At 35.8% G+C, this 27072-nt stretch overlaps 1 protein-coding gene across 1 annotated transcript; it reads right to left on the bottom strand.

Annotated features, from left to right (window-relative positions):
* On the bottom strand, nt 1-25077 carry LOC102598748 (uncharacterized). Its single transcript, XM_006355242.2, has 22 exons — nt 23873-25077; nt 17158-17273; nt 16625-16830; nt 15497-15616; nt 14159-14287; nt 13945-14070; nt 13498-13553; nt 13305-13404; nt 13087-13204; nt 12488-12697; nt 7726-8056; nt 6242-6335; nt 5903-6011; nt 5202-5473; nt 4973-5100; nt 4423-4657; nt 3502-3690; nt 3111-3400; nt 2323-2524; nt 2002-2244; nt 589-668; nt 1-499 (listed from the first exon to the last, which is right to left on the bottom strand). Exons 1-22 carry the CDS (start codon nt 24688-24690, stop codon nt 352-354), a joined length of 4320 nt encoding a protein of 1439 aa, XP_006355304.1. The 5' UTR covers nt 24691-25077; the 3' UTR covers nt 1-351.
* Nucleotides 25078-27072: the final 1995 nt, after the last annotated feature.

Genomic DNA, 27072 nt, shown 5'->3' on the forward strand with positions numbered 1-27072 from the left:
TTAAGGTAGGAAAGCACATCTTATTGAATAAAATAAACTAATGAACATCACCCTTAAGATTACATTAGAATTTCCAGAAGAGGGAGGGAGGGATCTCTTGGATATTTACAGTGAAGAAACACAACTGCACAACCAAAGGTGGGGGGTGTTACACAATGAATGCCTCTCTCAGTATGTCTATCTACTCTTTCAACTTTCTTCTGTTTTCTACCCAATTCCTTTCTACATCTGTGACAATTCACTATCTAAATGACTATAAAAAGGCAAAAAGTGGGTGATGCAGAAAAATCAAAATGAACCCAGAAAAAAGATAGGGTGTTAGCGGAATATATTCCTCTGCTCAGCTGAGTATTATGATTGCCAAAACAGTTCAAAGTCATTGCTATACAACGACCTGTCTTGAATCTCCAGATTAGCAACATGCCAATTTACGAGCTGCAATTGGATACATTTACACAGAACCAGTGCAAAAGGAAATATCCACCACTCACTTTCATCCCTGCAAGAATAAAGAGCAATGTGAAGGTTCACAACAGTACGAAATTGAATAAATTTCAGACAACATTGGACAAACTTCAGAATGCTTACATGTTCCATGGCTGGAAGTAAGGAAGCTTTCGGCTTGACTGGGTGATATAGTGGACATATCCACAGACAAATGCGACAATCTGGTATGAAATTGATGATATACAGTGTAAGTAGGTATAACCCAAAAACTGTTGGCTAACTAATAGTTATTTTAAAAAAAAAAAAATTGGTAATGTTGTATTCCTCATCTGTAAGGATATCCTGGAGACCTTCAAAATGAAGCCAAAAAAAAAGGAGGAAGCTACTTACAAAGATCCTAACAAATAAATACTAGTCCTAAGTCCTAGCTAAAAGTTATTAACACCCTCAGTGAAGGGTTTAGACAGTGAGGGGCCGTTCACCATTCAGTAAGATGCATTAGAAAAAATAATGCATGCATTAACTTTGTGCATTACTGACATCTTGTTTCGTACACTTTTTCAACCTATCATTAGGTATACACTCTATTTGGTATAATGCTATGTACAACTAATACATGACAAATCATGGTATTAGCAATGGATGCATTAGTATAGTCAAAGATCCAATTGCCCCCCTCAAAACCTTTTCCACATCCTTTCCACCGTATTTGTGGATGGTATTTTTGTAAACAATTTTTTAAAAAAAAATTATGTAATGCATGCTTTTTAAAACAAAACCAAACAGTGCATAAGAAGTAATATCAGCATTACTAATACAACACCCTATTCAACACTATTCTTGTATACCCTACCATACGACCCTGTCGATAAAAAAGAACAGAACTTCTCGAGACAACAGAATCAGAGATGTAACTCAGCCATCTCAGCAGATCAATACACATCCCAAGTAGTTGACACACTGAGACGTATTTTAACTTGGACAGGGTATTGCCAGAGTACCAAAAATGTGCACTGTTAGAGCAGAATGGTTCTTCATCAAACAGCCTTTTTATGGTTGTAGATTATGCAACTAATATTCTGGTAATGATATATGTTAAGAAAGTGGACACAGTTTTTGAGATAAACCAAAGAGAGGATAACATTCAAATTTGGGAGAGGAAGTAATTTGAAGTGATCCCATTCAGAAGTATACAAAGATCATAACTCCAAACTAATTGACACTTTATCAGGGAAAACAAATCCTAACAGAGGAAAAGAACAGAAATAGATTAAGCATATTACAAGAGAAAATGTGAAGTCCTATACTAGGGATGATTTTATATCGAACATCAGCGATATTGCAGCTTTCCCTCCATCAGTCAACCCCAGAGTACGACACATTAAGTAAAGAGGAAAGGAAAGGAAAGGCAGAAGATAACGACAATTTAAAGAATCTGACCATTTCTTGGCCCAAGGAAACGTATATAAGTTGGGAAAGGAACATATAGATAACTAAAACAAGTAGGCAACAGGCATAATTACTCTTTTCTTTTCAAGAATAAAGGTTACTTACAACATTAATCAGGGATGTAATGTTCCACAAAGCATATACACGTGCAAGACCAGCAGAACGCCTTTGCCCATGACTGAAGAGAGCATTAATTCCAGCAGGAAATGGAAGTAACATCCCAAGAGGTAAAACAAACAAAACCAAAAAGACATCTGCCAAGGAAATCGAATACAGCTGGAGCAAAGTAAGCAGCACTAAACTAAAATCGCCCAGCAGCAATATCGAAATGACCAAACCAACAAGATCCTGCAACATTAACAAAATGTCCTCAGTATTGAAACTTAAAAGCCATCCTCCAAGAGATGTAGAGAGAGTAGGGCAGACCTGATGACCAACTGGTTTAGTGTTATGGATTAGAAAAGAGAGAACATAAAACAGATCTCTTTTCTCCTTGAGCATCTTTAAGCTGTCAATGTCTAAAATCCCACCGTAAAACTTCCGCTTTACAGTGCCTTTGTCATCCCCCCTTAAAATTGATTCATCTCTTAGATAACCCGCAGGATTCTGCCCGTCTATGCTGCTATCACTGCAAACAATGAAACAAACAGATCAATTAGGCGCTTGCAGTGAGAGGGAGTCAAATAAAGGGAATGATGTGAAATCAATATTGATACGTTCCCTCACATTAATAGGTGAAACTATTTGGGGCCTAGTCCAAATAGCAAAAATGGCAGAGACTGGCACAGATAATGTTCAAGTATGCAATAGCTATGAATTGCTCTTCTTTTCTAGCAATACTCCAATTCCAGAGGGACGTTGGATGTTATTATAAAACGTTTTAACTTGCAGACATGAACTAATTAATCTAGGACTTCAGATGATTAAAACCCCTGCCGTCTTTTGCCATTCCCCTCCAACCCCTTCTTCAGTGACCACAAGATATCCATATAGAAATTTCACAATAAATGGCAGAAACTGCCAGCAATATGAACAATGCATATACGATTCATACATATTTAATATGTATTCATGACTTGTATAGAAGAACAGATACAACTGGAATGATGGGAAGTATGAGAGTAAAGAGGAATGCCAAAATGGAGGGGAGTGGAGACAAAAGGCAGGAGAAACCAAATAGACTATCTGAAGGGAACTCTAAGTGCACACCATACCATGATAGTTGTTCACTTCTGGAACCTTCATCAAGATCTTCAAAAGGCAGTAGTCCAGTTTCTTCTTCGATAACACACACCAAAAGTCCAAATTGAGTATAGCTGTCGGTTGTTGCTTGGAACGACGCCAGATCTACGCGGATACCATAAATCCTTAAAGCAGGATTGGCAAAAGTCTCGAGCCATCTTAGCACTGGGCGAAACATTGTACTAAGGCAACCCCGGCGTACTAAACGCAACTGAGCATTCAAACCAGCCACAAGACGGTACCATGTCGTAGGAGGAATGGACTGAAAACAATTGCATATCTTAAGTACAAATTGATCAAAGCATCGGGAAATCCCATACTTCTGTCTCTAAATTCCTTTTTAATTTTTAGCAGATGACTAACCTGACTCATCAGACTGGTAATAACGTTATCATTATTCAAAGAGAGTGGAGCCATATAACTTCCATCACCACCAAATAGAAGAGACATCGGAAACCTCTGGTGAAGACTAGGAGGCAGATCGCTTCGCTTCTCATCACCGCCAAGAAAAAAGTCCACATATGCTAGCATTAGATCAGGTGTTGCTGCAACCTACAATCATGGAGACCCATAAGATAAGGTTGAGAAGTCATTCTCGAACCATATGCTTCAGTAAAATTTGCTTTTGGGACTCTACGTAGAAGACCAGATAAAAACAGGGGGAAATAACACTTAAAACCTTTTGAAACTGTAAAAGAAAATCATCATTAATATATTAAGAAAAAGTTTAATTTAACATCTGACAAATCCAAGCAACACTTAAGATATGTCAACCTTTAGAAACTGTTGAATATGGCTGAAAAAAAACAAAATTAAGATGGAAGTCTTTTAAGTTTTAGGAAGAAATGGACAGTGGAAAACTGAAGAGACAGCAGATGAAATCAAACTTCGAGTTATAGTACGAAGTAATACAAGTTAAAAGGCACACATCAGTATGGCTTTTACTAACAATAAGTAGAGGCTAGAGCTATGCCATAATAGAGATGCTGTTTTTCCTGCTCAACAGGATATAGTTGTCCTCTTAAGACCAGGCAGATTGAAGATGCTGTAGTTTCAAACTTAACAAAATGATTATGCCACTTTATCAATGAACAAATAAAGTTCCACTAGAAAAGACCCAAGAGACTGCTACCTGCATAAAACAATCATACACAAAGCCCAGAGTACAAAAAATGGAGTTCGAACAGCAAATAATAGAAGCAAAATTTCACACATTCTGGTTTCTAAACGTGAAACACAAAATTATGGTAAATGATACTTGATCAAAGTCCACTATAAACTAACCTTCAGCCCCTCATAAAGAGCACGTGATCGACAAGAACGTAAGCAAGCATGATCGTATTCTGACCGAACAAATTCACGAAGACGTTGTAACTTTATTCTACGCCGCCATTGCTGCCATGACCATGCAAGAGGATACACAAGGATACAAAGAATGCTATGCACTGCTCCTTCCCACCATTGGTAGGCAGCAATAGTATTAATCTCATCCACAAAGGTGTTGAAGGCACCCTCATATCTGACAGATAAATACAAAACCACTGAATAGCTATTTCCCAGTTCGTAATTTACTCTTGAAAGAAGATGAAATTAAAAAACCAGATTTTAGGAAAAACAAATTAAAAATGAAGAACAACCAAGGGAAAATGGAGGGAGAAAGAAATGTATATATCCTCTTCCCTCATTTTCCTTCTGAAGTAATGCAAGAGAAAACTTGAAAAGAGCCTATCCGAAGAAAGACTTCGATGAAACATGTGAAACAGCCAAAGCAAGACACTCTAAACAAAAAAGAAAACTGAAGATACCAGGACAATAAAAAAAAAACCCATCTTACACGACTTCTTTTATTTGCTGGGGAGGAGTATGAGACAGATGCCAGGGTTCACTGAATGTATTCGGACCCAAAAAGTACAATCTATAGACATGGCTTTGTGACTCCTCAACCCTATTTGTTTCCAAAACCTGAAAGAAAGAAAATGTCAAATTTCACCTGAGCCATGAAAAAAGTATACAATCTAATACAGTGCATTGTTATATATCAGCAAGCAAGACATCGGACAAACCTCATTGAGCGACTCCAGAAACGGAAATGAGTGATCAATTTGAGAACCCTGTTGTGTGGGAGCAGGACCAGGTGACTCATCGACACCAACATACTTCATCCGAGCTACACTAAGAACTAAGGCTAACAAAATGAGAAAACCTAAAAGGAGAAAAACAAACAGCCACGGCCCTCCAAATGTGTAGATTAGTTCTTCAAGAGCTGTATAACAATGAGGCATATGGTATCTCTCTGAAACACATTGGTAAGGACAAGGACGTTCCGTAACACCACCTATTACAAGGATAGCCCCTTAAAAGTCAGTTTAAAATGAATCAACCATAAATCAGCATAGAAACTGTGTAGAGAACAAAATTTCACAAACTTTGAAGCAACAGGATAAGCATAAAAATATGTCCACAATGCAAGAGATACACAGATATACAAGTTAATCTCACTGATATAGATGTTCTGTATGTTACTTATCGATCAACAAGTAGACTTTCATGAAGAAGGAGATTAAACGCGGAGTACTTATTTATAAGTAGACTGAACACCAAGTGTCTTGACAAATTCATTTCTTATTTTCTTTAAACAAACCCCCACCGCAAAAAAAGCATCTCTATATTTGGGGAAAGTAACACATATCTGGCCTCTTTATTTACTCTATTATATGGTGAAAGCCTTAGCAGCTTGCTATAAACATCTCATCATTTGTCATACCTCGAACAGAAATATAAACAGCTCGATGTGGGAGTTCATCATTTGGGCATGAAATACAAAGGGCTCTATCAGATCCCGTGACATTCTTGAAAGTACCAAGTGGGCATTCCTGTATAGACACAACAGAGGAATTCCAATAAAACAAGAGAAAATCATCGATCCAGTCATTTCTGAATTCAGGGAAGGAAAAAAACAGTTGGAAAAGGCAACAGGTCGATGTTATGAAAAAAAGAAACAACCCCCCACCCCCTCAGGAAATTCTTTCCTTGACCTTCTCTCAAGCTGTTTCAAGTAGAACCTTAAACAACGAAAAGCTTATAGATATCATTTGGCACTTACCGCACAGAAAATCCCATAAAGCCCTCTTGGACACGGCTTTCCAGACAAAGTTCCACTTCCACCAATACCACCTTGCTCTCCACCCGATCCACCCCTGAGGAAACAGCACACACGACAGAAATACAACAAACGTAAACTCCTGGAACCATTATTAAATTGATAAGTCAACAAATGTACTGGATTACTAATTGATTCGAAGGCTCATTAAAGATCTCTTCTGAGGCTATTCAAGTATCACTCACCTCCAGCATAAGTTATTACAATAATTTAAGAAACTTTCCGAACAAAAAGAGCACACTAACAATAATCAAAACATATTGATGAAATATTCTGTGTTAACTACTTGCTAACTGCTCCTGACACTAGGTAAATATAACCAAATAAAAAGATGCTTTCTAAAAGATACAAGCTTTATGAACACTTTTTATGCTCTGTATATTTCAGATATTGTTATCCGAGGAACAATTGGTTAATTCAACTGAAGAAGACGTAATAAGTTACTCAAAACTGAAGGTAAGGAGAGTATTTGTAAGAATTTCAACACACGTTTGAGATACACAAAGAAGCTACAATTACAATGGAATTCTTAGTACTACCTTCAATTAAATGAGCGCTGTCAGTCATGGAAATCTTAAATACATTCATAGTATAGTATCCAACTAGAACAAATGTATCAACACTTGGAAAACTTCTAATCCAGTCACTTTCTCCAAAAAGAAAAAGATTAAATAATTCAGTCTCTACTCTCTAGCAGCCTAGTATTATCTCTTATTTAACTGGATCTGAGACCGAAGACTTAATATTTGGATATATGAAGCAGCAAAATTGCACTTGAGGTTCTGAAGTACATCCTACCCATTAGCTCATTGGACAAATACTAATAGATGCAACTAATAAACTTACATCACTAAGAGATAATTCATTAGAATGCGTCATCAGACGCTCAGAAAGTATTATAAGCAATGTAATCAGTAATGCCATACCTCCAAAGAGAACAATAAAAAAGTGTCGCTACAACTCTATCTAGTCACTGAAGTTAAACCATGCATCTTCAAGTTATAACCAGAGAATTTGATAAGAAAGTCAACTACATAGCAAAGTAAATTGCGTAGCAGCCAAAAAAATAAAAGAGAGATGCAAGCACAAGACTTAATATTTAGATATTTCAGGTCTAACTATTTGCATCTATTGATAGTGTAACAATACAGTCAACAAAGTAAATTGTTCACGAAGATAAGATTGCCCATCTTTTGATGCATTTAAACACGGTATTACCAGCACACTAGCAGACAGAAAAAATGGCCCAGTCTGCTCCAGCAATTTCTATAGTGCAACAACTAGACCAAACAAAGATGCACTAAGATGACTACACAAGCTATCCACAACCTATCAAATGAACCACATTTATCGCAAATCACCTTAAAAATAGTGCGACTTGTGAAAATAAAATTATTAGCAATATGTTGTTTCATATCAGCACAAACCTTGTATAGATGCTTCCATTCACAGTCGCTAAAGGTTGATACACATCACCAGTAGGAATTTCTGACCAGTGAAAGTGTATCCGCCCACCACCTCCACCTCCACCACCACTGGAACTGCTAGTCCCTCCAATGCTTGACATGATGCCAGATTCACCAACATCCAGTGATTTCAAAAATAATAGAATACTTCCACCGGATCCACCTCCAGGCCCTATGTACTGACCTCTAGTTAGATAATATTTCCCGAAGCTTTCTTCAAAGCTGTCCCCGTCAGAGACAACTTTGCCTTTAACCGACAAAGATATCAGGGGATGCTCCGATGAACCTATCACTGCATTCAGATGTCAACAGAAAAATAAGAGAGACAGAAAACAAATTAACACAATATCCAAAGATGGCTTACGAGAAAGCATTAAAAACCATAATCGTTATTCCTCACAAATAATCGAATAATAGCATGTAATTGGACATCATTCAATGTGTAATGCACCAGGATAACATTCACACCAGAACTGATATACCTTTGACGAATTATAAGTATTCAAGCAAACACCTGCACTTGATACTGGCTTTAAATAAGTAAAAAGCACACAGAAATTGACAGGTTAGAAAATTTGTTGCAAATGTGATATTTTTATCCGACATATTTGAAAAAAAAGAGTGTATCACATTTACAAGATACTTTACTTGTTCACTAATGCTTTAGTTTGAAATAATCAGCAGAGCTTAAGAAGCGAAGTGAGCTTAGCAGAACAATCTATAACTATTTTTAAAAAAAATTGGTAACTTTGTCTATATATGTTAGAATATGAATCTTACAAGAGTTGTAGTAGCCCCATAGTTACAAAGTACTACCTACATCTTTGATTCTATGATCCTATGTCTATAATGAGTCTAAAACATCAATAATAGCGACAGGATCATTTAAAAGTAACTGATTACACCAAAAACACAGTAGCAAGATGCAGTTAATCTTAGAGTAGGTTTGGATTGGCTTAAAAGTTGGTCAAACCTACTTTTAAGTCATTTTTAACTTTTGTAAGTGCCCCCTACTTTTTATTGTTTGACTTAAAAGTCATTTAAGTTTTGACTTTTTATTTTTGACTTAAAAGCTACTTTTTTTTAAGTCAATCCAAACGGGCTCTTAATCTGTTGCATATTGTTCTCTATGCTCTCAAAACACCTAGAATTCCCCTCCTTCCATATTGTCCACCAAATGCTTGTTGGGACTATCCTCCACCTGCCTCTATTCTTGGCCAACGACCCAGCTTGTTCCCAGATTGCTAAGGCCTCTTTGATTTTCCCAGGCATGCTCCATGCTATTCCTCTGAGGTTCAAAAACAATCTATAACTTTTTTCAAGCTCTTTTATCTGTTTAGTCAACCTTTCCGTCTAAAGCAAATTTTCTAGGTCCAAGATGGTTGGTTTGGAACAATCCAATGGATCACCTGATCCATGCTCTCTTCCCTCATCAAAGAGGGACAACCAATCATTTTATCAGCCAAAACTACTTAGACCTTAGTGGAGGAAGTAATTACAAGTTCAAGATTGGAGAGAGTCAACAATGAAAGAAAAGCAACATGGAACATGACCACCTTGTCTCTATAGGAGTATATGGAACGAGAGAGTGATGTAGAAAGTACTAAGAGATCTTTTTTATTTCACTTGTACTTTGGTGTAAGGAGAAGATATTTCTGCATCGTTTGTTGGGTAAACGTGGTGGAAGACAACTGTCTCAAGTGCATCTTGTACTTACTTTTCAACACCGACTTGGTGCTTATTAATGGAAATTTTTTATTTATAGAAAAGGGTATTTGGACCTTAAATGGAGAAGTGAAGAAAAAGAGGAAGAGCACAATGGAAGAAATAGTATTAGATTCGGATATGTTATATAATTATTGCCATTTTGGAGAACACGAAGACCCTAGATCTTCAATCAAGGAACACCCAACTATGACTCAATCCTAAACTAGTTGGGGAGTAACTAGCAGTGTCACATGTACAACGCTTGAGGGAAGATGTGGACCATTTGTTACAAGTCACTTTTGGTTGCTAGTCAATTATGGTGGATGGTACTGAGTCTGATTGGAACATCACATACTGCAGTAAAGGATGTTATGTTCAGCAGGGTTTTCTGATAAAGGATTAGAAGATGTAGAAGCATGTGACAAAACAACCTTTGGCTAATATGTGGTACTTAAGAAGAAAAAGGGAAGCTTGGCAAGTGTGGAAATGATTTTGCACTGACCGCTAGTCTCCAGTAACTGGTTAAATTTTGGTGCACCATTGAGGTATGTATTAGTATTTAGCATATATAATTGTGTATTATTTGTAAAGAACCATATACTTGGGTGCAGATTTTGTACTTACGTATACCACTCAGAGGGGGGGGGATTTGAATGAGATGTCTCTCCTTCAAAGTTAAAGTAATGAGGTGATCAATTCATCCAACAAAATCTGATTTTTGGATCAAAACACAATGAATGCAGAGTGGGTCTGACCTCGATCAAATTTAAGACTCTCACTATAGATGCGACAAAAAGAAGTGGGATTAGGGGTGACATTGTTATAATGTGGGACAAAAGGGAATGGAAGATTTGTCATAAAGTGAACTGCTTTACTTGGCTTCTGCTTAAAGAAGTAGTATTGACACATGAGAATTTGAATAAGATAGGTATTCATCTATGTTCTAGATGGGTATTATGTGGGGAACAGGCGGAGACAATCAACCATCTTCTTTTACATTGTATGTGGACAAACCAGTGGTGGAAATATTCATTTATCTGAGGACTAAATGGGTGAGGCCAGGGAAATTAAAAGTACTGCTAAACTGCTGGAACATGGATGGCAATACAGCCAAAAAGGAAGGAAGATGGAAGATTGTCCCTGCATGCATTTCATGGACAGTGTTAAAAGAAAGGAATAGGAGATGTTCTGAAGAAAAGTAGAGCAACTTGCAGGAGTTTCAAATGAATTGTTTAGCTCTGTTTTATTTTTTGTGTAAGCAGAAATTAATAGCTCAAACGGAAGATATTTTTGATGTTTTAGATTATTCGTAGAAACAACAGATAGTTGTTCAAGCTGTAGGCTGTAATACTTTTGAAGGGGGGACTACATATTTTGATGTAGTATTCCTGGTGGATATATAGACTAAGGGCCCCGTTTGGCCATGTGATATGCAATCACGAGATGAAGTTGAAGTTTTGTTTGGACATGCAATTTAGACTTTGTATGTTGTATGTTTTCTCATAAACATAAAAACCCATAAGTTGTAAAACTATTAAAATTGTCCCAATTCTTTATACAATCTTACCAAATAAGCACAAGTTTACAAAATCGCATAATATACTATCACAAAGATTTTCTTAAGAAATACAATATTTATTGATCAAGTTTTAATTCAATAAAAAATGAAATTAAACATAAGTTTTGGTGTACTACTCTTTTATATAATCCTCCAACAAAGTACGGACAATCTTCTCACGTTGAACTTGCATTTCTCGTTCATATGATTGAAAAAACGAGCCAACATTGTTAGTTTGAGTCATTTGTTGTTCAATTTGATTGGTAAATATATTTGATAAAAAATAATGAAGTTGGTGAATATAAATGACAAGAGTAGAAATTGATTTGAAGTAATAATATATTCTATGTTTGTGAGAATAATCAGAGATATAAATGGTTTTTTTTTTTGGGAAAGTTAACTGGTATTATAAACATAGAAGTACACCAATAGTGAAACTCCTGTAGTAATTACATCAAAAGTATAGAGGGTTTACCAAAAAGAAACTAAACACCTATCTCCCTCATAAACTATCTAAGAATAGGGTGATGTCCCCCGGATCCTTGGGAATAGAATGGATACACCAAAAGTAAAAGGTCACTAAACAATTCATTTTAATGCTTTGGAAAGGGATGCTCTTGTTCTCAAAACATCTCTGATTAGAGATATAAATGGTTTTAAAAGTAATGATATGAATTATAAAATTTATTTACATATGAAATAAATGGTTAGTAGATATATATGTGGAGTTGTTTTTATCAAAATATAAACTTGTGGGTCAATTTTTGTATTTGGAAAATCCTAAATCATGATTTGGGACCTAATCATGATTTGAAATTCCCAAAACATGATTTTTGGAGAATTTGGGATTTCATCTCATGATATGAAATCAGCATGAAATCGCATGTCTAAAAGTTGATTTCATATCGCATGCCAAACGCCTACTAATTTTGAAACATGTAACTTTGTAAATTACTACAACAGTACATAGGCAGGCAGTACTGAGCCATATTTACAATTCAGCAAATCCAGCTATCTGATCCAAAATTGAGTCTAGTACATCTATTAGGGAGATAGTGCCATTGGAGTATAATTGTATAGACTAATTGTTACCATTCTCAAAACAAAACAAAAAAAAAGTGGCATTTAAAACTGTTGCAGCTTAACATTTAAATTTCTGTATTACAAAGCATACATTGCCGTTTTGCAGTCACACCCACAGCATGCCATGATAATGATTCTACTGCGTATGGAGGAGACTTCAAGCCATATGAAGAATTTTCCACTTTTAATACAAAATCAGTAAAGCAATAGATGTTTACGCAATTTGTTTCAATTACACATTATTAATATATCATCCATCTGCAGGTTGGTCACTTTTCATAAAAGAAACATCAGATGATTAAATTATGAGAAAGCTACAGCAGGGAAGAAAGTGGAAGTTGGGGAATATAGTCAAGAAGACAAACTCAAACTTACCAAGAGCGCCACCACCAGAAGTTGATCCAGCTAGGCTACTATTCCCACTTCCACTGCCGAGTTCACATGGCAAAGTGGGATCTCCATATGTGATGCCACCCCCAATGCAGCTTCCATTATAATATCCATATCCGCCTTCACCACCATGACCAGCACCACTACCAAGACCATTGCTCAGAACTTTTCCTTGGCCTACTCCTCCAGTGCAGCCTGTGAAGATGACAAAATGAAATAGGTGAAACAATGGGGTTAATGTTACATTTAGAGATAAATTAAGTAAATTGTTGTAGTTTGATTTGTTTGACAAATAAATTATTGAAAATTGCATCTAAACTTCGGGCGTTTTTATATAAGAAAGTTGACTCCCTTTAACAAAGGAATTTGAACTCTCAAAGCATTGAATAGTATATATCACTAGTATTTCTCAAGCTTATCATACATTTTGAATAACCTAAAGATGGAAGAGTGCAACATTTGATCTGAGCAATCACTAAACCCTGCCTAAGGAAAGCCTATAGATACTAAAAACAAGGGGGTGACATAAAACAAACTTAAGATGGTCACATCAAATATAAAACTGAAGGAAATTAAGATCAGACCCATTCCCGATGTGCTAATAATTCCATAAGGTTGCACATCTATAGTCCTTGCTCTGTGGAAATGAACAACAGATCCTTCTATGAGGCCTTCAACAAGGATATCTTCAACTCGACAGATCTGCACATAAAGGAAGTATTAGAGTAGCACAAGTGTAATGTACAATCAATGCACATATTATATACAGATTTTTGTTTTGGTACTGGGCAAAAAATGGCACCTGTAAAGTAAAGGACAATGAAGAGTTCACATTGCAGTCTTCAGGGGGATGGAGCAATTCAAAAGGACAACCTGGACTATCACAGTTCAACTTTGGTTTCCTACCAAGCACCAAATATCCCATTAGCAAATCAAAGAAGCATCTTAGGTAAGAAAGAATAGGGAGAAGGAACAAGGAGTAGTTAGCAACTCACACAGCATCTGCTGTCGCATTTCGTGAAGGACCACGCAAAACGGATCCTGGCCCAATCTACATGCAGTAAGAGAAAAGTAGGGAAGAAATTAAAAGGAGATATAATATATAGAACAAAATGATCAACTCAAACTATATATGAAGGCAGAACATAGACCATGTGAAAACCTGAGCAAAGATTGTGCTCAGTTACCACCTTGCAAGTGAGACAATGGAACACTAACAGCAGTTACGCATATGATGTGTCAACTATGGCATACATTATCATGCATCAGATATTCACAGAAAGGAGGCGAGAGAAAAGGAATTACTAACTGTGATGCAAAAATCAAGAAACGAGGAAAAATCAAGGGTCAAGCAAAAGCAAGTATAGAACCAGTTAGAAATCTATTGCACATCGCCTACAAAGAACAGAAATAATACAATACAGAAGAAGATTTCTGCTCACGTTGACACTGTAAAACAAAGACAGTACTAGTCTTTGAGCTTCAATAGCATCTCCTGGTCCAGACAAATTCAGCAACCCTTGGCCATGAACTCCAAGATTTGCATTCGAACGAATTTGAGATGACTCCTGCATAAGATGGCATTTAGAAGACATCTCAAATGAACAAACGCACGAAGACAACAAAGAAAAACAGATAACAGAAAAGAAAGAGCACCTTAAGAACAATTAGGTTACTAGCCTCAACCATTGATGTCTCAACATTTTGATCACCACCACCATCAATTACCATTTGTGAATTCCACATCAGAAACATTTTGACAGACATTCGTAGCGCTCCAAAAACCTGGAAAAAAAAACAAGTCAGATAACATCACTGAAACTTCAGAACTACATTAATACAAGACACAGCATTGGGGACAACAAGTACAAGAGCTGCAATTGAATCATGCTTCTAGTTTTCTAGAAGCACAGTGAAGAACTACGGCCAAAGAAACCAAAAGTAAGCATAAAACCATACAAGTGAAACTGAGGCTGGATGAAGTTGGTATAATAGCATATAACATGATGAGAACAGAAGCAGCAATTTAGACCAGACATCATCAGTGAATAAAGTTCCAGTTTCTCTTTGATCTCAATAAATAATTATGAGAACTCTTCCTTAAATTATTATTTTTTATGAAGAACTCTTCCCTAAATTCTTAATCATGATAGAAACATTAATCTACAATAAAATAAGAAACAATATACAGAGGATCCCAAGTCATTTGGCTGCTTATGACCCCAAAAATAATCAACAAGGAAAGCAAAATATAAACTCTGCTTTTGCTCATAGACGTGCAAATAATTTTTTCAATAAAGAAAAATGGTGCTGGACCACAGTTTTAAAACTGGTGCTGCACATTGCACAAAATACAGAGTTGTTGTGATACTTGATAGCTTTTGGCATCTATAGTAAAAGGAGAGCCACTTTTTAAGTTTTAAGTACAAAAGGCCTTATACAGACAGCAATGTGAAAAGCTGGTATCAAAGCTAAAGAGGCCTGTTTCAGTCTATTCAGCTGTAGTTACCCCTGGAGCCTCTCTCTTCATTTAAAATTATTTTTACGCTTTCATATTACAGTATCAGAAATTGCAAGACTTAAGGAGACCTTTATGGATAATGGTTAGTTAAGCTTATTAGGGTATATTACGTTACTACAGTGAGGAGGCCTGATAGTAGCTAAGCTGTTATTTCAACTTTCATGTATAGCTTTAGGGAAGACATGCATTGATTCTAACAAGTGTCTACATTCTGCAGTAAAGTAGCCACACCACAATATAATTGAATGTGTTGATGTTTCCAGTGGTCAATACAAGTACATGCATCAAAATAAGAACAGCTAGAAATTGATTCAAGTAGAGGCACAAGTTAGACTGTAACAGTGAGAGTTCACCAAGACACCTGTAAACGAAATATATGTGTGCAAAAGAGTTTACAATTGAAACATTCCATGCGCACTTCGATATAACCACAAAAATGGCTTGAGGGGGCACTTCAAGATTCTACCGCTTACCTTAATTACAGAATCACTCATCAATAGCTCTTCTGCCAATAATTCAAACTCTGACATCGCGTAACGTGCCAGCCCAAAGCTCAGTGTTCCTTGACACAACAGGCTAATTTGACCTTGGACCTATATGAGAGAGATAAAATGCTTATAACCAGAAAAACAAAAGCAGAGGTGCAAACAGAAGGCAGATGGAGAACCACTATGACGCAATATGCTAGCAAAGTTACCCAAGGCATTCATGAAGTCACCTCAAGGTCAAAACAAACACTTCACTTGTTTAGCTTTTTAATGGGCAAAAGTAAATTGATTATAGGCTTCGGAATTAACTAATTCTTCAATTAAAAGGGGTGTTATAAAGACACCTGTATTACTGGAAAAACAAAAAAGAATCAGTCTTTTGTATCATTTTATTCTTTGAGAGCGCTTGGACCCCCATTCCTCTTGGGATTTTTTCTTTGCTATCTTTTACATATTCCTTTCACATGGGAAATCAAGTTCATGTTAGATGAAAAGAAGTTAGACGTCAAGCAGAACTTAAACCTTTTCAGCTTCAATGCCCATCCTGTGACACATAATCTAGAAATACCACGAGTTACATAATTTGGAACATAACTCAATTTCGAAATTTATCTTACAATGCATCAGGTTATCTGTACAACTTAAAAGTATTGGTAAAGCATCAGTACAAATAAATTGAGGAAACCAGAACAATTCCTTTTCTCCAATCTAAAACCCGTCTGTAGAAAATCAAATAAAACAAGTTAAAGACACCTAAATCTGCGAAGTACAAAGTGGAGCCATAAATACTAAACCAACAAAGCAAAATAAAGCATTAATTGCATAACCATGCAGCAATCATTGAGAAACATATGTAATATACTGACAGCAAGAGCTTGGCATACATAATATAGAACAAAAGAGAAGGATGGGACTATATTTCTAGAGAATTAACAGAAAAACTTTTTTTTGATAATAGAAACATCAAAACTTCTTACCAAGGCTCAAGGAAAATTTCATTTCTCTATGATGCTTCACTCAATAGATTCAGTGTCAAAAAGGTTTAATTAATCGAGGTACACATCTAGTTACTTTCATGAAAGAACTGAAAATGCAAAAGAAAGATCCATCAACCTGAACGCGACTCCACAGCAAGGGGACAGCAGCCTTAGCGTGGTTGCGAATATAAACATTCGTCAGAAGGGGCTGGGGAAGATCCAACAGGAGTGTGTCTGTAGAAGTTGATCTATTGTGGTTGTTGACAGTAAGACTGCGGGGGACATTATCATAGAAAGTTCCGGCTGCGCCAGCATTTTCTGCGCAACCACGACTGCTTCCTCCTGCAGGCAGAAAAAGGAGGTCGCATTGCCTTTAGTACATCTGAATGAAATGATATAGAAAAATCAAGCATTTTACCTATCCAAAGGCCACAATTAACTATGTACTGAAGCCTACATGATGAGGTTTATTAACAAGTATTTCTAGAGTAAATCTTTCATCCAGACAAGAGATCAGGCATGAACCTGCTAAGGGAATAGTTGCTATGCAGAGATAGTTGTTTAATTGACCATGTGCAATATAAAATCCAAAAGCATGAGAAGGTCAATTCTCCAAAGCTTGGCTCCCTAGCTCAATTATCCTAACATGCAAGATAAACTTAGCCTTACCATATACAAAGATTTCTGGTTCATCGTGTCTACTAAAAATATCCACAGAAACTCTTCCACCACCTCCACCAGCAAAACCATCACCTCCACAAGCACTTATTCTACCAATTCCAGTCCTGCATTTGGTTAACAAGGAAGGGTTAAATGGCAGTGCAGGCAAAGGCATTTGACTCTTTTTTGCAACTTAAGACATACCAATAACTGGGCTAGGCAAATGTAATAAAATGTCAACAAAGCCATTATGCTGTTCCAGGGTAGTCCAATTTATGAGAACACCACATAGAAAGCACCGAATTAGGTACCCACTATGCGTCAGAAATATATCTTGATTACAAATGTAAAAGTTCAAGCTAAACCATTGGTTTGATCGAGTAAACTAAGGAGATACTGCAGATTTAGAAGAGTTCAGCATTTCTATATGTGCGCTACATATCAGGTGGAAAAAGTTATTTTAAGAAGAAAACCAATGATCCTCTCAAGTTAGGTTGTAATCGCTTAGCGATGCTTAAGGTTAAAACTGGCCTATTTTAACTGTCATCCAGCTAGGCAAGCCATCTCATCTCCTAGGTGCTAACTATAACAGATGGAGTGACATTGGCAAGCTTAAGGATGAACACATGAAGAGAAAGATATGGAAGAGCACCCCAATGTGTATCTATCGTCTCATACAGAGAGGAATACGAGAAATAAGGAAGGAAATCAGGAATTGAAAATAAATACTGATGGACATATATCTCTATTGTTCCGTTTGTTTGTTGTGTATAAACATGAAATAACATGTTGCATAGATGGCTGCTAGAGTTTTGGAAGGTTTAGTGTATTATTGTACTAACCTTATGTCAGTAACACCACCTTGGTGTATATTACAAAACAGATTCATTTTTAGCCTATCATCTTTTCTAGAAGCAAAACTCAAACACATGATCTAACATCATATATTTCTCTGCTTCATTACTTCTATAGTCATGCACGGCAGCACCTATCCTATTGAATAATCTTTCAGTAGAGATGTTCCCACCCACAAGTACCCCTTTTCCCGAATTGTACTATAATTTCTGTTCCTATGCTCCCTCTTCTTTTTTTGCAATGATGGTGTTCAAGCCAAGTTGTGCCAACCTCGACTATTTCACCGAGTACCTACTACATCCCATCAACACAGGTAACGGGAAACTCCATCCACCAAGACTACAGCAGATTCAAAGAACTTTTTGCCTCCATTTGAATTTGAACTTGAGACTTCATGTTTCTCCTACAATGATCACTAGGTCACACCCTTGGGTTATCCCTATCCTCTCACATTTGGTCAGAAATACATATGCTCCGCAAACATAGGAAAAGCAGAGTACAGGTCACAGAAAACACCCTATGTTATTTTTTTTATAAAGAACAAACCCCCTATTTTATTACGGACATAATTGGGTGAAGGTCATCATAAAATAGAATTTATTTGAATAAAGGCTCTCCTTGTTCCTCATTTCAACTACTTCAGCTTGATAAGGGATGGGATCCACAGTCACCAAGGACACTGACAAGCAACACACCAAGTAGTTGACCTAGTCCATCTCTATTAACTACCTATTGTAAAAAAGTTTCTAGGTCAACCACTTGGGCTTCCATTTCAAATGTTTCAAAATTACTCTTACAGGTAAAAGACGGAAATCACTAGTTCACTGTTCACAACTGCTGATAACCAACAGATACAGAAAAAAATAGGGATCATCCAGGAAGGTAAGATGAGGGGAAAAATTATGAATGCATATATAGCCATTCAAAGAGTAAGATAAATGCATCGGAACAGGTCAAATATTCTTTCATACAGCAGGTTTCTACCTTTTGTCTCTTTAAGGTGACCTATACACTCCTGTCAAAAAAAAAAAAGGTAACCTTCTATACACAATTTTCAGAAGTGAATAGCGTTTACCTACAACGGAACAAAAACTAATTTATTAGGTTAATGTAACAAAGTTGATGGCAGCAACAAGGTGGTGTCCTGCCCGTGTGAGAAGACCATGGAATCATATTCACTATACATCTGCCAGAACAAAAGAGCTAGCAAGAAGGGCCACCATATCTTAGAGTAGGTGGAGAAAAGAGTCTATGGAGAAAACAACAATTAAAAATGTAATGCGAGAGAATGCAAATATAAATATGAACAATAATTATTTAGACAAAAGAAAGGAAACACTATTAAGTCAGCTACATATACAATGTTGTGCCCTTAAAGACAGAACCCATAAGTGAAGGTGCAGCTGCCTTAGCACCTTGATGTGTACACCTAAGCGGCAATCAAGAGAGGTGAAGCGTACAACCTCTACTTCACAGAGAATTCAGGGTTTAAACCCCTTAAGAGAGCCATTAACAACATTGATATTTTTATTTATTTTGTCCAAGCTTTCTTAGGTGCAGGAACAACTTTTGAGAAAAAAAAAAAGACTTATTAGGCTCTTTTTTGGAGCAACAGAAACTTGTAACAAGACAAACAGAATCAACAAGGAAATAGATCGAGGAGAACAAGAAGATGCAAACATCAAGTGTCACATTCAATGTTTTTTTTTAATGTGCTGCTATTTAGAGCCTTTTGTATAAATGACTATATCCACTTCGATGTCAAAATTTATGAAATTGATGCATTCACAAAGCCACCTTGGAAATTGATGCATTAATGAAGAAAAATATGCCCCTTATGTCCACTGAAGTATTTGATTAGACTAAGCATGTAAAAGCCGTCATCTTCTCCCTCCCTCACTTATGATGAAAAGGTAAAGATTTTATATAAAGCACCAAGAAGGATTAGAGAGAGTACATCAGAGGAATCTTCTTCTAACATTTCGAAAATATAAGTATGTGTTACGACCATTTTGTGTCGAAAATTTCCATGTATTCAGGTATCTGTAACTCAGTAAAAGAATGTTTGATCCCAATTTCAAAAAAGTTGTTTCTCACACACAAATGTCTCTCTTGTTTGTATTAGTATAATTTTTTTATTTTAAAAAAAATCACATGAACCATAATGCTCTTGGAAAAGCTTTGCCCCAAATAGAAGAACACAACCAAAAAATAAAATTTAGAAGGTTGACAGAAACCAGACTTCTAAACAGAAATAGGATACTACACTTATGATAATCAAAGTGTTGAGTATGCATCAAGGACCTGAAAAATATACTCTAATTCTAATGTATACCTTATTCATATAGCAAGCCCCCAGAGCAATGATTCAACAAATAAAGGAAGGCCCAAGTTTTGAATTTGTGAACCGGTAGATGTTTGGGCTAACAAACCCAATGGAGATTTCTCGATTATCAAAAACAAAATACATGTTGAATTGCAAGTTCTCATCATAGTATTGCACACCACTCACTACAAAGATCTACTTGAGTGCCAAATATAACATGTGAATTTGTTAGAGAAAGAGCATATTTATACATGATTACAAAATTTTGGAGTGATGTTTTAGAAGACTTTAGCCTCAAAGAGTCACATCCATCTCCGACGTTCCCTACATAAATGAATTTACTCCAAAATCAAAAGGGGAAACCTTACTCAAGATATTAGGATACCGTCTTATTCAAATACAAGGCATGAAAACCTAAAACCAAAAGCCTATTCATGATAGTGAAGGTTACAATAATATTACATTCAGCTAGCTCTCGAAGCCAGCACAGTATTTCTGAAGTTTCAAGTCTAAAGATGCTTGGATTCATTTTTGGAGGCCCTGAGTCTCATCTATCCAAGTCAAGATCTTTAGGAGGCACTTCCGAGATGCCTCAATGACATAAATGAATTGACTTGAATAATTAAACAGCATAAAACAAATCAGTGAATCAGGATGACATTCAGTTCAAGTAAACACAACAACTTAAGGAAAGAAATCCCACTTTCAATGAACCATTACCACAAATCATTCTTCTAGTTCACAGAGCAAGCTCCCAGTAGTACATATAAAGCTTCAGGTACTTTTCACAGGCATGTGATCATCAGCATTTGATATATCAATCCTTTCTTTGATCTTTCACATCCTTTAAACCCTTCATCTTCCATTCTTTGTTTCTTTCTGATAGGACAACTTTTTTTTTTTTTTGGATAACCGAGAAAGAAATCCGTCTGTGACCCGCCCTTTGGACCAATCACAGCCTTCTAAACTCGGTGGATAATGGGCCCGCCCCTCTACCCTTCTCCACTAGTCCACTTAAATACCGGGCTTCGCTTTGCATGGTGTGGGGCTTGAACCTACGACCTAAGCCACAAATCCTCCACCTTTTGCCACTCGAGCTAGGCCTTGGGGGCCTGATAGGACAACTTTTGTCTAGTTTCTTTTTGAAAAGTAAACTTCGCTCCCATTCTTATAAAATAGAAAAACTACATGAATATATTAGGACGTTTTTTATCACATGGCACATTTATTAAAAGTTGTACTGGCACCAGGGTGGTGTATTGGCATGTGCACTACAAAATAAAATTCAATTTATTCAGTACACATATAAGTAACTACGGAACTATCAAACTATATACTCCCTCCATTTCAACAAGAGTGGCCTAGTTTGACTTGGCACGGAGTTTAAGAAAATAAAAACTTTTGAATCTTGTGGTCCTAAATTAAAGTTATGTCAAATGTACAAAATTACCCTTTAATCTTGTGGTCTTAAATGTGGAAAGCTAAAAGTAAAATGTTACCAAAAAAAGAACGAGGCATTCTTTTTTAAACAAACTAAAAAGGAAAGGAGGTCATTCTTTTTTAAACGGAGGGAGTACATCATTTTGCATCCATTGTCTTGCACCAAAGATCTAGACTATAACTACATTTGTTCTTGAGCTTCACAATTAACTTCCTTTCTTTCTTTTAAAATTCTCTGGTTTCTTCCTTCCATATCACCCACCACACTGATGCAGGGTGAGTATTATAGATGAAGAATTTAACAAAATCTTATCTCCTCATGCAAGAGAGAGGGTTGTTGGGGGAGGGGGTGTCGGCAAAGTGTAGATTAATATGGTATTTATTTTCTAAACCAAGACATGAACTTCACGATTCAATACATATACCTGGCATGAAAAGCACGTCCTTTTGGTATGACTGAAAAAATAAGCTATTGTTTTCAATGAGAAAGTCATATGTGAGTGCTACTGCTCGGTTATCATCAGTGGTTCATCGTACATAAGTTTTTTCTATTAATTCTCCAGTTTTGAATAGATCTCTTAGTTTCTTGGGATGCTGTCCACTTAAAAAGACATACTCAAATTCGTTTTCTAGTTTGAGATTGAAGGGGAGTCTTAGAATGTTAAAGAATTAGTGTTACTTCATCAAAAAAAAATGTTAAAGAATTAGTGTTAGCATGTAGAATTAATTTTAAAGTAATAGAAGAGCTAAGTCTTAAGGATCAGTGTTTTATAAGAATTAAGTCTTAAGTAGGAACTTGTCCTTCGTCAGAAAAACATCATGTGTCTCATATTTAAGACCTATTGAGGGGTAGAGCTTGTACTCCCAAAACAGCCTCCAAGCTTTACCTGTTACCAAATGTAGATGTAGATCTAGCACTCATAAATATATCTAGTAATTAATATCTCTCCTCTCTTTCTCATAGTATCTAAGGTCAACATAAAATATTTGAATCTCTGTTTTGTTCGGCGTAAATATTTGAAGACCAAACTAGTCAACAGATGTATCTATAAATTACTAGCATGCATAGATAGCAAGGAATCTTTCAAATACCTATGACTTCACAAATATTCATACAATCAAACTTTCATCTTCCTTTTTGCAATATGCACACTTCCACCAAAACTTTATGAGTAGAGTCTATGTCTTGATGGAGAGTATATGCATGTTGTTCCTAGCGCAGCACAGAGGAATTCTTTGTCATCATGAACACCAAGCACAGATGTACCTTATCCTTTCTTCTCACACTGGCTTCTAGCTATGTAGGAAATTCATTAGATAAAATTACTAACTTTCATACGCCACCACGAAGGTTCCCAAGAAGCACACCTCCAAACCCTAGTGCATTACTGTAGGTCCATCTACTCCTGTTTTCACTTGAGCTAGTAGCAAGAAATTTCGCACCTCTTCTTTTCAACTTACTGGGCCTCCATGTTCCTGATGATATCTCAGCAAGTTCAGCCAACTCCATCCTCCAAAACAAACTTATTTTAATCCATTCAAGCATGGTTCTTCAAACCTATCGCATGTATCTAGCTAACATATTTAATGATGTGGAAACAACCATGTGAGCAAGTACAGTCTTGTACTTGCGCAAGAGAACTTGGCATAAGCATATTTTACAGTGATATGATACCATGCATTCGCTGAAGATATTCATTGAAACATGACATAATCATTCACAAAAAATCCAGTGCAAACCAAAGGCTCATTGAATGTCATGCTACCTACATGTTGGGGCACCTTAACAAGTGACAAACTCCTTTTATTTGTCCCACAGGTGGAGAGTTCCATGTATTCCCTCAAAAACAACTCTACTATCCCCTATCAACTCACAGTCTAACGAGTCATCATCCTATAGAAAAGGAAACATATTCACATACAAACATATGAACCTACCGAACACTAAGAATTATGGGATTACAAGAATATCCACATTTCTAGTAACACTACTAACAACATTACAAACTAATAATATGGAGGAAATCAAGGGCACAGAGATACTGAAAATTGAAATTCTAAATATATAGTAAGAAATGGAAAATAAAGCAAAAGAAATATTACATCTTATAAGCTCTTATCTGGATGCTACCACCAGAGCCGCCGCCACCTTTGACACCTCCATCACCTCCATCAGCCAACAAACTGCCATTCACTTCTAGAAACTTGTCCACCAACAGCATTAATCTTCCACCTCCACCCCCACCATAGTCCACGGTCTTACTCGTTGTCCCACCTTTACTTCCATAACTCCACGGTGTTTGCAATGTGGACCATCCATAAGCATCACCGCCCCAGACATCCTCCGGCATCTTCTTTTTATCCGTCAAACAACCAGCCCCTCTTCCACCATAACCCCCACCTGCTCCCTCCACTCCTTGTGGTGTCCCACTCGTCTGAGCAGGCGCTGAACCAGCCAAACCAGTGGTATTCACAGCAGAACTATTACTAAACGTAGCATTATCTGCCACCAGCTGGAACGTTCCAGCTAGAATCACGGAATTCTCACCCAAAGTAAAGTTCCCAGTGACATTAATTCCAATTTCGCAACCCAGGAAAGTACACTTAAAGGTAACATTAGGAAGGACATAAAAATTCCCCTTCCCTTCTATATACACACTCTTGGTTATATTGACATTGGATACAATCTTACAAGTAGTATCCAACGATCCAACACCTCCTAGATCATCCTCACATGATACCGACGGCGGGTGCGGCGGCGGAGGTGGTGGCGCCGGTGGGGTATAATCTTGATGGAAAAGAATGAACTCAGAGTCTATATCCTCGTCTGAATAACCATTAATCGCTAAAGGGTTTACGAGAAACACTAAGAAGAGTAGGGTCAAATGAAGTGTGGCGAAGAAAGATAGAGATAAAGCCATTGACTAACAAAAATAGTCATCACATCTGACAGTGATAAAGATCGGATTGCATCGCAAAACGAAGAAGAACAAAAACCCACCTCAAAAACTCCGCCCAAACAAAGATTAAGATTATATTTAGCAAAACCCACTTGGGTTTTTGCAAGAAAAGTAGAAAAACAGCTATAAATATAGATAAAAACAGAGTCTTGGTAGCAGAGAAAACCCTAAAAAAAAATCTATTTTTGATGGAGAATCTCGTGGGAAAGGAGACAGAGAGGTTAGGAAGAAAAGGGTGCTTAGAGAGAGAGGAAAGTGGGAGATGAGGTGAGCAAATGGGGAAAAAGTGAAAATGAGAAGGAAGATGAGGGGAAGCGGGGGAGCTGATGGGATTTTGGGGTTTTTGTTTAATTGGGGAATAGGTAAAAGGTTTGTGAGATTAGGTGGGAGTAAAAATTTTGTCTAAAATCTTTACGTTAATAATTTCAAAATAAATAATTTGTGAGGCATAAGATATAATAATTTCGAGATAAAATATAAAATTATTTTACTTTGTATATAATAAAATAACTTATTTTAAGATAATTAATTTTAGAAAAACTCAGTTTCCAACCCAACTATTTGTATTATAGCTTTCCAATTAAATTGGACTTAGCAGAAAATATTTTTATTAAATGTGTTGACTTGTAGTAGTTAAAGAAAAAGGAATGAAAATGTTTTCAAAGTATTTTAAGAAATCTCAAGGGAAGTTCTATTGTCCAAGAGACAGAGAGGGAGAAAAATGCTAACTTTGCACTTGTATAGAGTAACAAATACTTTTCAGTTCATTTTTATTTATCACTTATTTTTAAAATAATTTTTTATATTTAATTGTAACTTTTGAGTTTTGACATATCAAGAAAAAACAATATTTTTTTCATGTTTTACTATCAGCATTAAATGCTTATTTTTCAAATCATTTTTCAAGACTTAATATAAATATTATTTAATAGAAATAGTGTGGTAAAATACATATATCAATAATTATTTTTCTAACGAGGGAGTCAAGTTAATTAGTAACAGGTAAAAGTGAACGAAATGAATACTTTTTAAGAAAATAAATAATATCAAATCAAAATAAAATAGTAATAGTTAAAGGGGGGAAATCAAAATTATGAAAATGAATTCATTGGCTCGAACGGTCAAACTATTGACAAAATTAAAAGGTAGCTTTTATGAGAAAATTACGATCTATATCTATTTTGAAAATATTTAACCCAAGTAGTTTATGCGAAAAAATTAGAGTAAATTTTAGGTTTAACAAACATAAAAATCATATTTGTATGTTATAGCGATAGTTTGTATAATTGCGCTCAATAGCAAACTTTAGATTTGCTATGATTATTAATCTGTATATTTTGGTATACATATACATAAAAAATACAATATGTATTTGAGTCTATTTGTATATTTCGGTATATAAATGGGTCCTGCATTTGTATATTTCAGTATACAAATGATTATTAATCTGTATATTTTGGTATACATATACATAAAAAATACAATATGTATTTGAGTCTATTTGTATATTTCGGTATATAAATGGGTCCTGCATTTGTATATTTCGGTATACAAATGAGTCATGCATTTGTATATTTCGGTATACAAATGGGATGGCAAAAAATATGGAATGTTTACTGCGAATTACAAATAAAAGAAATTATGGCTATAACATTTAATTTGAATTAATAGTTTGTCATTTCATACAATTTTCCCAAAAAATTATCAAAAATAGTTTTTAATGTACGAGTAATGCTTTATTTTGATCCTTAATATATTTTTACTTTATTGAAATAGTTCTTAATGTATAACAAAGGTGTTCATTTTGATCAAATGATCTTTAATATATAACAAAAGGTGTTCATTTTGATCGTTTATTCTAAATCTAACAGATTTATAATGTATGGGTCATGCTTTATTTTGATCATTAATATATTTTACTTGATTGAAATAGTTCTTAATGTATAACAAATGTGTTCATTTTGATCTTTAATATATTCCACTGGATTGAAATGATCTATAATATATAACAAAAGGTGTTATTTTGATCATTTATTGTAAACCTAACAGATTACATTTAACTATTGACTCTACGTGGCTACCAAAATCCACCATTGTTATCTTCTTTGTTAGCTCCAAAGAAAGAACTCCATAAAATCTAACACATCATTTTCTCTACTATCTCTAATAAAATTTACTATTTTCTCTTTCCTAAAATATTATTCCACTGACTTAATACTGTAACGACCTATTCCGTCATTATTCAAAAGGAAACTCGTGTAGAATTCCAAAAAAATTGAAATACGCTATCAATTTAAATTGAGGGTGACACGACAAAAATTTCTGAATTTAAATTTAATTTGG

The sequence above is a fragment of the Solanum tuberosum genome, unplaced genomic scaffold (assembly GCF_000226075.1).
Source record: "Solanum tuberosum cultivar DM 1-3 516 R44 unplaced genomic scaffold, SolTub_3.0 scf00198, whole genome shotgun sequence".
Lineage (NCBI taxonomy): Eukaryota > Viridiplantae > Streptophyta > Magnoliopsida > Solanales > Solanaceae > Solanum > Solanum tuberosum.